At 30.0% G+C, this 14,914-nt stretch overlaps 1 protein-coding gene across 2 annotated transcripts; it reads left to right on the forward strand.

The window, feature by feature from the left end:
* Positions 1-11,269: 11,269 nt before the first annotated feature.
* Positions 11,270-14,672, forward strand: LOC139098055 (serine/arginine-rich splicing factor 7-like). Of its 2 annotated transcripts, none has more exons than XM_070650174.1 (4): positions 11,270-11,404; positions 11,676-11,854; positions 12,026-12,238; positions 13,842-14,672. In XM_070650174.1, the coding sequence occupies exons 1-4, from the start codon at positions 11,402-11,404 to the stop codon at positions 14,095-14,097; spliced, it is 651 nt and encodes a 216-aa protein (XP_070506275.1). In that variant the 5' UTR covers positions 11,270-11,401; the 3' UTR covers positions 14,098-14,672. The 2 variants fall into 2 exon arrangements, with proteins under 2 accessions (XP_070506275.1, XP_070506276.1); XM_070650175.1 differs by having other exon boundaries at positions 11,397-11,537.
* The last annotated feature ends 242 nt before the right edge of the window (positions 14,673-14,914 follow it).

Raw genomic sequence — 14,914 nt, forward strand, 5'->3', positions numbered from 1 at the left:
GGCTAGGTTAGGCTAGGTTAGGCTAGGTTAGGCTAGGTTAGGCTAGGTTAGGCTAGGTTAGGCTAGGTTAGGCTAGGTTAGGCTAGGTTAGGCTAGGTTAGGCTAGGTTAGGCTAGGTTAGGCTAGGTTAGGCTAGGTTAGGCTAGGTTAGGCTAGGTTAGGCTAACCACATTAAGCACAGTTAAGAGTATTCAAGGCAAAAATCCCGATCCTCAACCCTAATTTTCTGATCCATGCCGTTATAAAGTAGTGTAAAATTAAGAAAAAATCCATTATGAAGTTATTGCAGAGACTAATATTAGAATTTAACCTTAGACGCCGAATTTTCCCTATTTATGCCACTAATCACCCCCTGAACAACCCTAAAAACAGTCCTAAAGCTACCAAATGAGTGCTAATACTAAAACAAACTCCCCGGGTTTTGCAATAAAACGTAATCACAACATAATTTCCATACTCCTCAATGACACTCGTGTAAAATGCAAGAACAAAGACTCTCACTTCCTTGAAGTATTGTTCATGTGCTCATGGCAATTGAATTTAAATGAGATGAAAGACGGAAATGATGGTAAAAAAAATAAATTTTCTCATTTAATTTCACTATAATTTGATTAATTGTGGCGTGATAATGGAAAACTTTCATGATAATGATTATAATCATCATGATGGCTTCCTTCTCATGTGTGTGCATGTGTGTTCGTATCTGTTCTTATATCTTTCAAAACACTTTTCATATTTTAGTTTTATATTTAATTTTATACTTTAGTTTGTTGTATTAATTTATACGAAAATGCATGTGAAATGATGATGAGTAATTAAAAGCTTCAAGCTCATCCTGTTCTGATGTGTGTTTGTATCTAAATCATCCATCTACATTCAGCTATTGTATTATATTTTATACCACAAAAAATTTATCCGGAAAATGGGAAGGGAAATGATGAATTTTTAAAGAATTTTGATTTTAAGAACGCATTTTTGATAGATTTTGATTAAAAAATTACAAAAGTCCTCGTGTTATTGATCGAGGGACTTAAGCGCATTTTTGTCCCAGCGATCAGTAATTGATTAATAAGTCACTTCCAGAACTAAAACACAAGATCCAGTTCACTTCCAGACCTAAAAACCAAGATCCAGTAAGATCCAGTTCACTTCCAGACCTAAAAACCAAGATCCAGTAAGATCCAGGTCACTTCCAGAACTAAAACACATGATCCAGTAAGATCCAGTTCACTTCCAGAACTAAAACACATGATCTAGTAAGATCCAGGTCACTTCCAGATCTTAAAAACAAGATCCATATAAAACTTCCACAAATTTAAGAACTTCATCATTTAACGGATTTTCATAATTCAAACCTCATAACGGTCAAAAAAAATTCAAACATTGTTCAGTAAACACTGTTAAAACATCGACAAACATTGAAAAACACTGTAAAACAATGAAAAAACGTGTTGTTGTTTTTGTTGTTGTTGTATTTGAAAATGAAAAACTGTTAATTATAGTATTTATGCGTTGATTTGAGACTTCTAAATGACCGATAACCCAATAACTTGATAGAACGAAGCTATTAAAACAAACCAGAGCTCTCTACGATGTCTAGTTTTCGAGATCTCGCGTTCCAGCCGAACGAACGAACGAACGAACGAACGAACGAACGAACGAACGAACGAACAAAGTGCATTATTAAGCTACCTTTTTGAAAACAAGTTTCAAAAATGCGCTAAAAAATACTGAATGAAATTTAACGTATTTTTGAAATTTGAATTTTTTGCGTCATTTGAGATGCAGAAATTTTTAAATTCTTTTGCCATAAATTTTGATTATAACAAAGTGAACTTTGATTTACAATTCAATTTCAAACAAATTCAAATTTTGCATCTCAATTGATGCAAAAAATTCAAATTTCAAAAAAACGTTACAACAAAAAATCCCAAATCACCCCAAAATGCCCCAAAAATTCGATCCATTCCTGCAAAATTAAGCTCATCAATTTCCTATTGCCTTAAAAAATTTAAAGTCTTTCAAATTGCTCGCGCATAAATATTATTATCTCAATAAATTGTAAATTTATGTATTATAATTTTTCCAATGAAAATTGAAATGAGAATAAATGAAGTTATTGTTGATGATGATGACGGCATCGGAAAGAAGAAAAACGGCAATAGTACGGTGGGGGGGAAAAGATGAAAAACTTTTTAATGAAAATTAATGAATTTGAATAATTTAACGATTCGAAAATCGGCAAGTTTGACAAGTTGGGTGGAAGGAGGGAAATTATTATGAATTTTCACAAGTTTTTCCTCCCATTCGATAATTTTCTTATCGTTCTTATCATCACAAAACTCCCATCTGAGCATTTTCCTCTCTTTCTTATTCCACGTCTATCATAATTTAATGTTAAAATTTACGAAAATTTAAATTTATATGTGAAGGAAATTCATTATAGTATTTTTAATTTTAATACTTAATTTAATTTTCATAAACTTTTTTAATTTTGAAAGACATGACAAAATTTGAATAATTTTAAGTGATTTGAATTTGATTTAAACATTTTTGTCTTAAAATTCATTCTTGTTTGTGCAAAATTAATAGTTTGGTTTGGAATAGTTCACAAATTATGTCTAGATTTGGGCTTTTCTTTTGGAGAGAATAATATTCTACTGGATAATATCAGAAAACCTAATGAATCCGAAGAGATGAAGTTGATTCTGCAATGTACATTATTTGTAGTAAGGCACCTTGTTGGTTGGTGGAATAGGAATGGTGTTTAGTTTAAATTAAATATATATAATTAAATCCTATCAATTTCGAAATTTATTCTTTTTCGTAAGCTTAATTACTTTGACTGCATCTCAATCGACAACATATTAAAATGCTGCCATCACAGTGACGAAGCGGCAGTATTTTTAAAACCAAGTATAAGCTGCTATCCAAATCTGGCCAAGTGTGTCCCAATAGCTGAAAACAGTTAAATAGCTTACAAGAAAACAGGCCAAATAGAGCTCCAACGTGGCGGAACAGTCAAATTTGTCAAGTAGCTCCCAGATTCTTAGTCTAACTACCTAACTACCTCCTCGTTGCTGTGGTGACAACATTTTAATATGAGCCGATAAGGCTTAATATACGAAGCCAAGACTCAATTGAAGTTCTGGTCAATGTTGGATTAAAGAACGTGTCAAAACCCTGAAGTTTAACAAGAAACAATGGAACCAGAACTATTAGACTACTTGAGTGGTCCAAAATACATTATAACTGGTTGGTGACCAGTTAATGACTAGTTATGAATAATTATTTTTACTATATTGTCTAATAATTGAAATATCGATAGAACGCGAACCCTAACCTCAAAGTCAGTCATAAGTATTCAAAGCTAATTTGATACCTCATTTTTCCATTACCTTACTTTTTCTTCTGTTTTCCTTCATAAAAAGAATACATCAATAGAAATAATAACTAATAATGAGGAAAAAAAGAAATATTTAAATTTTCACCATTGTGTCATTAAGTATGCATGAAATAAATCATGTGAGGAGAGGGAGGTAGGAATAAAGTAAGAAGATATTGAAATGAACTTTCTTTCATCTTTTTTTTTTTTTTTTTGTTCCCTTTGTTTGTGATTCTTTGTGATCTTGAAACAATCTCATCTGTAGATGTTAAAGGAGGGAAATTACTTTTCAATTTTATGTGGATGTGATGTGTGCTTTTATTATGTGATTTTCATTCATGATGTGATTTCTTTGTGTGGTTCTTTTAATGTGAGTAAATTACTTTAACTTTGTTTACTCTTTTGATACATTTTCTTTTTTTTTTGTGTTAGGTTGAAAGAGATTAATTTGGAATTTGAGTGAAGGTATTTTGGGGATTTATGATTATTTTAGGGTGGTTTTTGGCGGCGAATCGCTTTTTTTCGCAGTAAAAAGGGATTTAATCATTCGTAACGGTACCATGCAGAAGTCTAAGGCTGTCTTGGTCAACTCTTTCATTACTTCTATCAACCACTTCAAGTCTCCTGCCATCGACTGTAATCGGCGGCCTGTGACACCTGCCAACCGATGACACCTTCCATAGACAGTCGATTGGAGTTGGCCGATCACTATTGGATGCTAATGGTAGAATACAAGAAATGGCTAAAAAAGGCAATTTCCAATTCTGGTTTCATGCAGCACTAAACCTAAAACCTAGGAGTCTAGCCAGAGTTTTTTGAATTTTTTTTTGCATGGAATAACTCTTAAAAGCGTCTTCCTGAATATGCACCTATGTAATGGTTCATCAAGAATAAATCATTAGTAGACAGATAAATGTTAAGTTTATAAATACAACTTTGCTATATGATCGAATAACCCTCGATAGGCTCGATAGCTGAGTCATAAGTGCATGCGACTGGGAATCATAGAACGTGGTTTCGAGTCCCACTCGGGATCTATTGTTCGGAAATTTGCTTTATCTGTCAGATCAACAAAATTCCCTTTAAAATTGAAAAATAAAAAGGAGCACTTGAGACCGAGATCTAGACTTCCTGGTTTTCAGTCTTAATATTTATATACATCCAAGAGAATTCCATTGCAATCTCGATTTGGTTCTCAAAAATTCATCGAAATAGAGCCTTCGGCAATCCCTGTAATTGAAGAATCTTGTCTAAAATGGAGATCCAGGGAAGGAGTTGACCTCAAACCCGCAAACCCAAATGCAATCTTCAAATCATCAACAAGACTCACTCACAAAATGACTCTCAAAAAAAAAATCCTAGAAATCACAATCTCATTGAAAAAAAAATTTCTAAAGAACAAAAGACTCATTAAAAAAGGCAAGGTAAGATGCAAAGCTGCAAGATAAAAAGAAAACAATGAACAAAGAAGTAGAATGTCTTTGAAATGAAAATGATTGCAATTTTTATGTCACAAAACCGTGAAATTAGCTCTTAAAATTAGTCTGGGAAATAAAAGCGGTTTTATTAGACATGTTGTTGTGAAGCTATTGTTGAAAAATTCTAGCAAGCAAATAATGTCATAGAATAGAAAATTAGAAGTGATTATTCGAATTTAAGGATGGAAATTTATACAGATTTTTTTGGAAAGGCAATGAGAAATTAATTAATGCTGAAATGAAAGCTGTGAAATTGTTTTAATTAGAATATAAATTAGTTTTTTTAAGTTCCGTTGACCTTTTCTCATCAGCATCACGAACTACAGCTTGACATAAAGTTCAAAAATCACTGAAGCTGGATTCAAGTCATCAACAATCAAAACATTTTGGATCATTCAAGTCAAAAGTTGTAACCTTTTTCAAATCATAAATTTTACGAATAAAATGAATTGTTCATGCAGACATTCACAGACTCTGTATTGTCTAGGAACAAAAAAGTATTCTTCTTACTTCTCCTTGCCTAGCAACGTCCCAAAACCAAGTGAGATAATACTGAAATTTTTTAAAAACAATAACACATAAATATTGATTCATTTGAGAGAGGAGAATAGAACAAATGAAGTGAGTACAGGAAATTGAGAAGCAGGAAGTGAACGATAATAAAAAGAGGAGAAATCAATATTATTTTAATTTCCGGTTCTTCTTCAACTCTGTTGTTCTGTTTTGTATTGTATTGTTTACTTTTTAGCGTAGTTTTAAACTAAATTGTGTGCTGCTTTGGCGTGGAATGGAGGCAGGAATGGATGCATTTGTGATTAAAGTGATGTTAATGATTATTTTGTTGGATTTAATTGGATTGTTCTAATTGAGGATAACTAGGGTTAGGAGACATTGTATGAAAAATTGGATTATAACGGTCAAAATAAATTTGAATAGAATTTAACGGATAAATTAGATTTGAAAAATAACGGTCAAAATAAATTTGAAAAATAACGGTTAAATTGAATTTGAAAAGTAACATTCAAAATAAATTTAAAAAATAACGGTCAAAATAAACTTGAAAAGAATAATTCGAATTTGGAGAAATTTCTGAAATTTAAAAAAGTTTAGAATTTTTAAAAAAAAAAAATAGTTAATTAAATAGCCTAAAATCCAAGTCAATAATCTCATTTTATTCATAATTTTTTTAAAAAAATAAATTAAAATTTTGAATTGCAAAAAAAAGTTTTATTGACTTTTCTACTTCTTAATATTTCCCTTCTTGTTCTAATTCGCCTTACTTCCTCGTTGTTGTTTAACAAAAGTTTTAAACTTCCATGAAAAAAAAAAAAATTTGAAAATTTAATGGAAATTTTTTTTAATCACAGTTAATCAGATGATTTATGTGCTTTCATTTTCCTTTATTTTCTCTCATTTTCCACATTCTTTATGAGCAAGGAAATTTATTTAATTTAATATAGAAAATCTCAAAAGTAAACTTTTCAATTTGTTTTTTTTTTTTTTTTTTTTTTTCATTTTATTTATGAGCAAAAATGATTTTTTATTTTTCTCATTTAAAAAGAAGGAAATTTGTTGAAACTTTTTTTTTATTCTCTATCTCTATTTGAATTTAAATTGAATTTTTTTTCTGATCTTTTCTTATTCTTTTCTTTAATATTAAACCAACATAAAGAGATAAAAGAACTTTCTTTTTCAGAAAACAACAAATAAGATAGTATTTGGATGGGGGGAAAAGAAATAAGGAAATGCCATTGTGAAATAATGGAAAAATTTAAAGTCAAAATGCAAAATCATTGTGCTTTATTAAGGAAATTTTTAATAATAATAACAATAAAAAATTGTAACGGAAATTTAAAATTTGAATTTTCATTTGCAATGAAGTTAGCTGCAGATTTAAAATTTGATGAAAAACTTCTAACGGAAATTTAAAATTTGAATTTTCATTGGTAATGAAGTTAGCTTCAGATTTAAAATTCAAATTTTTTCCGTTACTTTCTCTTTATAAAATGAAGAAATTCCAATAAAATCTAATTATAAAATTCTCAAAACATTTCATCATCCCCGTAGGACAAAATGTGAATAACAATAGCCTAAAAAATCCCAATTTACTTTCAAATCCAATTCATAATAAAAAAAGAAATTTCCATTGAAAATTTAACCAAATTTATTCATCAATTAAAAAATTTAGTTCAACAGAACAAAAATTTTATTATCCATTAAGAGTTTTAGGATGGTTTAATTTTCCATTTTCCATGTTTCGGTCTTTTATTTATGTTTCTATTTTGAATTATAAATTAATTTCATTATAAAAATTTTTTAATCTCGAAAATCCTTTAAAACAAAAACATAAACTTTCATATTAAAGTGGCTGAATTGTGAATCAAAATGAGAATTTTCATATTTGAGATAACTAACTTTATGAGCTTGAATAACAGATGGAGGGGTGAGTGAGTGTATTTATGTGTTTTTTAGGGGGCAACTAAACCACCGCTCTCTCGCATGTCTTCTTGAAAATTTTTCAAACTGGTTTATTGACAAATCTTGAGATTAAAGCAGCGCTTTTTGTCTCGTCGAATGACTTCTTTCTGGATTTAGATTCGTAGTTCAAAATCAGATTTTGAACTTTAAAACTTCGAAATTCCAAAAGAAGTTAAAAATTACAAATCATCGCTTTGAATTTTAAATTTCAAAAGTTCGTAAAACTTGGAATCCTCAAAAACCGTTAAAATTCAAATTTTAAGAAGTTGAAATTTTAAAAATTTTAAATTTTTAAGAAGTTAAAATTTTAAAAATTTTAAATCCCAAAAATTTTAATTTGAAATCAAGAATGTGCTTCAAATTCCAATTGTCAAAAGACTTTTAGATTTTGAATTTTGAATTAGTTTTAAATTTGAAATTTTAAATTTCCGAAAATCGTTAAAATTTGAACATTATAAGTCCTTTAAAATTTAAATTTTGAAATACTGTTAAAATTTTAATTTTCAAAAATCGTTCAAATCCAGATTTCTAAAAACTTCGCAGTTTGGAATCTAAACTAGTCTGAAACTTGAAGTTTTGAATTTCTAAAAGTCGTTAATTTGAATTTCTCAAAACCCGTAAAATTCAAGTTTTCAAATGTTTGTTAAAATTTGATTTTTGAAATTGAAATTTTGAATTTGTGAAAGCAGTTAAAATTTGCATTTCTAAAAGACTGTTAAAATTCGAGTTTTCAAAAGAAAAATATTAAAAATTTAAAAGTTTTGAATTAAAAATCCTTATAATTCAAAATAGAACCTTCTGCAACACACTTGCTTGCTAAAGAATCCAAAAGGATTTCGCAACTCGGATAAATTATTTGCTCACTACTCCATCCATCCTTCCCTCCCCCCATTCCACTATCCTTTCTCTTTCTCTCTATACACTCTCTGGAGAGTTTTTAATGATGTTTATTTATGTTTCGCTGAACAAAAGGCATAAAAAAATTTTTTCTGCACATTTTATTTATTTTACACAAATTAAACATAAATATACACATACATGAGAGGAAATTAATGAGATTTTTTATATTCCTTTATTTATGTACGAATGTATGTAAGTAAGTAATACACATGGATGAAAAATTGGCAATGAATGAAATTGTAATACAGAAGAAAATTTCCTTTTGTGTATTTTTCATCTCTTTTTTGCTCAAAAATAACAATTTATTTTTACTTTTTATTCAAATTAAACAATTAAAAAATTTTCTTTTTTAAAAAAGTAAATTAACTTTCCTGATTTTAATGTGAGATTGTTTTTGAGGAAATGAAGGAAATTAGGGATGAAATTTTAATTGGAAGGGATTTGGATTTTGAATTTTCATGTCTTTTCCTGTGTTTGTTTACTTTAAAAATTTTAATAACACATCTGAGACATAATTTGTTGGTAAGAATTTAAGAGTTTTTAGAAACAAAATTGTCGTCTTTTATCGCATACGAATAGAGCGGTCTGAGGCCTGTCTAAGGATTAACCAAAACAACAGATTATTATTGTTCCAAGCAGTGCCAAGAAGCTGTATTGCAATTATAATTCTTATAAGAATGTCAATTATTTGAATTTTTTCTATTTGTATAAATACTCAAACGGTAAGAAACGAATTTTCAAAAACCGTTAACTATTAATCCTCCGAATATTCGGTCAAATTGAATGAAAAGCAAATAACCAGCCTATGCAAAGCAGATTTTTAACATTTTTAGACAACAGTTTGGAGCATTGAGAAGTTCATTTACAATCATAAAACTTATAAACTGTGTTATAACGTACATTTCAGATTTGAATAATATTTATTGTACATAGTTGAATACCCTTTTCATACAAAAGTTCAGTCTGTATTTTGAACTCTAAAGAATAAACATCATCATAAAGGAGATAAAATCCGTAAGGAGTTCATGAGTACATTTGCACCTCGAGTGGCCAAAAATACATTAAAACTAGTCATTACAGCACTTGAGAACTTGGGTCCTCTTGGAGACCCAACCACAATTACAAAACTCTGCACAATGATTTCCCGCCATAAAACTGTGACTTCACTAATTACAAAAAAATTTGAATTTTCAAAAACCGTTAACTTTTAACTCTCCTCCGAATAGTCAGGGTCAAACATTGAATGAAAATGCAACAAAATTGAACATTTATCAGTCATTCAAAATCTAAAGCTCCATGTAAATTGGAGTTCTAATTCAAAATGAAAATTGCAATGACTCAACTCAAAGCTTATCGTCGTTATGATCACTGTTTAAACGTAATTCTCAGAAAATTCACTGGTAATCGATTGAGTTAAGCTGTTGTCAATCACTGGTTCAAATTGAATGTAATCACGTGATCAATCCCGGGATTAAAATGCACAGAATCCCTAGTATTAACTGTATATCGAATTCCATTTTCGTGTGTAAATAAATATAGAATTAATTATAAATCAATTATCATTAATTAATTGAAATTTAAATGATATTCGATACTTAACACGGAATTAATGAAGTTTAAATTCCTAAGAATGGATATGCCTCAAGTAAAATAGAAAATAAAGTTAAAAATCACTCAAATTTCAATTTAGTTAGTCAAATTTATTAAAATAATAAAGTTCCCGTCACCAAGAAATTTCAAACATCCAAAACATTTTAAATCAGTCATCAGCCATAATCACAAATTGATCTCATCTACAAAGCACCAGGCATTCCACCCACTTTTGGTTTTCCTGCATCCTTAATGTTGTAAATCTGTCCAAAAAATTTAAGTCCTTGAATGATTTCTCCGCCTCGAATAATATTGCATTCAACTTCATAATCTCCACTTTCAAAGACTGGAGGTACTTTACTCAAGTCAGGTAGATAATCCTTAACAATTAAAGTTCCTGATTTAAAGTCACAAGTGCCAACTGGTGGGAAATTTTCGCTATGAGCAACAATATCAGGATAAATCATTTTTTCGTCCTTTAACATGCTGCAGATATTTGTTGGACCAAGTTTATATGGAAGTAACTTGTATTCATTTCCCATTTTTCGATAAACTAAGCATTGACAATCCCAATCATCAACAGATTCAATATTCAATTCAATAGTTCCATCAATTACGAATGTTGTTCGATTAAATCTTTTAACTTTAAGTCCATCGGCATTGAAAATTGCATTGTTCTTGTGTAGGACCTCATTGTGCGACAGAACTGCTTCAAACATAGCTAATGCAGCCTACAAATATCATGTTAACCGTGGATATTTTCAAAATGGAATCAAAACTTACAGCCGAAAATGACAAAATTATTAATCCAACAGCAAAACTCTTCATCTTGTTTAATACAATATTAACACTGAATTGAAAGCTTACAATGAATTGTGAAGCTTTAAATGATTTGTCAAATCTACGATTAGTGCTATCATTAAGTATTTATAATGAGCTCGTGGATAGTGATAGACGATAAGCACTTATTTTTTTGTCTCATTAGTTCAATATTTAATTTACATTATGTCATCTACATGAGTTCGCTCGTGTAAGCACTAAAATGTTTGGGCTAGTCATGCCTCATGTTTTATTAAGCTACAAACTAGACTTAATTGATTATAAGAATTCAAATTTATTTTTAACGTATTTATCAAAATTTCATCTAACGGAAGTTAGGTAGAACTCCAGATACATAAAGTATGTCATGTAGTTGTTATGTCATGACACAGCGATATTCTAGCAGGTAAGGTCATTGAATTTAGTTGATAAACTTTATTAGCACGAAAAGGTGAAATACCTGCGAAAATGGGAAACTTATCGCTTTAAAAAGGTTTCAGCAAACATCTATTCATTAATCAACTTTGATACTTGGTCAAGTAAAGTAAATAATTTGTAAGAACAGCTAAATAAAGCCTAAATTAAACCGGCAGCTGCATTAATTGTTGACATAATAAAACGGTCATTTAAAATTTAAAATTTTTCAAACAAACAATCCGAACCAAGTAGTCCGTACTTGAAAACAATACAAAAATTAAAAAAACCACACAAAGGCGTTATTTTTAACGCGACATAAACTTTTTCATCAAAAATGGTAGGTTAATTAAGCTTTATAGTCATAATAAACCAGTTAATAGTGAAGTAGAGATCATAAATCAAGTGAATAAAGTGAAGTAGTGAAGAAAAATATTGAATTTCAAGGAGATATCAACCAAAATAGAAAAATGGTACCAATGAATTACGCTTGGCTTCAGAAAATCAATAATTTTTTTCATAGCTGTATTTTTATCGTCTTTCGGCACATATCGCTCATCTAATTCGGCAAAAAAAAAATTATTAGCATATTTTCAATTCTATTTTTACAGTCAAAGTCAAACAAGATGTCCCGCTTTCCTCACGATGCCAAAGTTTATGTAGGTGATTTAGGATCCAACGCCGACAAACAAGAAATAGAAGATGCATTTAGCTACTATGGTCCATTAAGATCAGTTTGGGTTGCTCGCAATCCGCCCGGTTTTGCATTTGTCGAATTTGAAGATGCACGGTAAGTTATCAATTTTGTTTATTATTTAATAGATAAGCGTCATTGCGCGCTTTAAGGCTTGACAGATGGCCTCTTTTATATGTTTATAGGTTATCAATTATCCTACAAGGACTCAGTTTATTGATCCAGCATATTAATATAAATAATTTTTAATTTAATTTTTTTTTTCAGTGATGCCGAAGACGCAGTTCGTGGATTAGACGGAAGAACAATTTGTGGACGACGCGCAAGAGTTGAATTATCAACAGGAAAATCAGCTCGCGGATATCGTTCAAGAGGCGGTCGTGGTAGATCACCAGGACGTAGAGAAGATCGTTGTTATGAATGTGGCAATAGAGGCCATTTTGCACGCGACTGTCGTCGTCGCGGTGGACGTCGTGGCAGGTAAAAACATTGATTTTTTTTATTTCTTTCAGGAGCCACAACCATTTATCTCTTGTGTCTATAATTATACCAAATGAGAATGAGAGAGAGAGAGCATATGATAGGCATTGACACACCAAATAAGCGCGAGGCCCATTTTGTATTGTGAGAGAGATCGAATGAAATAATTTACCAGCTGTGCCATCAATACCTAAACATTCAAAAAAAAAATCTCATCTGATCATCTACTAAAGTAGAACATTTTTCACTCGTGATTATCAGCGTGAACGTTCACCCTCCTCAGAAAAAAAAGCTAGTCATTTAATTAAATTAAGCATGCACCAACTGCTCAGAAAATTATCGATAAGATCCTATACGATAAAATAACTTGAAATTTGTCGCACACACAAAACACCTCAACTATCAGAAACTACCTACTATCTAGAACTTTACTACTGTTTACCACGACACAACGACCAAATTGACCGTAATCAAGAATCAAGTGTAAATAGTTTATGATTTTTGTGTTATTCTTTAATTTTTTTTTTTATTGATTTATGATTTTAATTAGTTTTTCTTATCTTCCGTCAACAAAAACAAAAAAAAAAAACCACTAAAATCTATATCCGAAAACAAATTTTACATTCTTTAAGCGGCACATGAAAATAGACAGCTATTTATCATCTATCTAAACGTTGTTCGGGGGTAATGCAAATAATTATCGAAAGCTGGGTTGTATGCACAAATAAATAAGCATGTTGATCACCTGTTTGTGGCACACTTGATATCATGTCCAAAAAAATTTGTAATCAGTATATCAGAATTAACGTCAACTCGACAAAGAAAAAACACACACAGTGAATTGAGAGAGTGCTTGTATCTTCTGCTACTGCTACACTACTACTACTACTTTCTTCTGGCTTCTATACTTCTGTCTCGTGATTATTCAGTTGAGTATCGTGTTTCATCTCGGCCAGTGTTCTTCTTCAGTGAAGACTATAAACTTATGTCCAATGTAAAAATGGTTCTTGCCTAACTAAAAAAGTAACAGTCGTTTCTAAAGTAAAATACTAAGTTAATTATCATGTAGTAGGCCAAATCATCTGAGCTTTGCAAATGCCATCATTATCAATATCTCTCACCATGATTCTGAGTGAGTTTTCAATTCAATATTAAAAATTTATTTTATAATTGAATTTTATATTTTTATATATATAATATATACTGTAAAAAAATATATTGTGTTAATTTAATATATATCCAACGAGACTGATTAGATTTGAAAATTTATTTAAAAAATATATAATAATATGTAAAGAGCCAAGCAACACAGCACATATATATGTAGAGGTGATCAGTAATCTCTCCTAAGTCATCGCGTCAGTAATGAGCCACTTTTATAATTTTTACTATTTAATAAGGAATATTTTTGTGGATATAACAATTTAATTTAACTTATATTCACAGAAATATTCTAACTAACAAAAGAATCAGAAATTTTATTATATTCATTAACAAAATTTCTATAATTTCCATGCCCAAAACTATATATCCTTATTTATACTGAGTAATTAACATATTTTATCATATTTTTTTCTTCTTTTTTTCTATTCAACGTTTACAGGTCACGCAGTCGTTCACGTTCACGCGATCGAGAATATCGTACACGCTCGAGAAGTTATTCACGATCACCGCCACCAAAGCGCTCAAATAAGAGCCCAAGACGCTCAAAGAGTCCTCGATATAATGACTCACGTGTTTCAAAATCTCCCCGACGCGATTCACGTAGCAAAAGTCCAAGATCTAAATCAATGAGTCCACGTTCAAAATCGCGTAGTCAGAGTCGTGACGATTCACGCTCTAGAAATGGAGACGATTAAAAAGGGAAAAAGCATTTATCTCTGTCCAATTTTTATTGAAATAATTATGAAATTTGTGTCTCTATAATTGAGACTGAATTTCAGAAAGAACTTCAATTGAAAATAATTCACATAAAGTAAACCATTTAATTCCAATTTTGATTTTTGTTTATCTTTAAAAAAACAACAACCTACGATCATCGAAAAAAAGAACTAACTATAAAGAACACGTAGACTCATTGAAAAAATACTTTTTTTTTATTAATTGTAATACTTATGAGTGTAAGATATAAGACTTTTTTTTCATATCTTCCCTTTTTTCTTAATCCTAATTTTTTATAATCTTCTTTCTTGCTACGTTCTCTATATATAGCCCCCCTTTTTATACATCTTTCATAATTTTTCTACACATGATATATAGCACTTAACAAAACCAGACACACACAGCAAATTGTGTTTTATTATGTCTCATCATTTAATAATGCCTTTAATTAAGAAATGAAAAAAACAAGAAGATGGTAAAAAGATTTAATTTTAAGGTTTATCGATTTCAATAAAGTGTTGAACTAGAAATAGTTCAATAGTGAATGCAAAAATTACTGCTTTTATACTTATTTTATATTTTCAGGATTTTTAAAATTTAACGGTTTTCAGGAATTTAAAAAGACTAATCTAACGTATTTAAAAAATTTAAAAACTTAACGAATTCAGCAGTTTTTAAAAATTCAAAACTTTGACGAATTTAACGGTTTTCATAAATTCAAAATCTAAACAAATTCAGCAATTTTCAAAATTTTGACGAATGATACGGTTTTTAAAAAATTCAAAAAGTAACGGC

This window comes from Chironomus tepperi, unplaced genomic scaffold (assembly GCF_022539635.2).
Source record: "Chironomus tepperi strain 1889 unplaced genomic scaffold, CSIRO-AGI_Ctep_v1 contig_445, whole genome shotgun sequence".
NCBI classification, from domain to species: Eukaryota; Metazoa; Arthropoda; class Insecta; order Diptera; family Chironomidae; genus Chironomus; species Chironomus tepperi.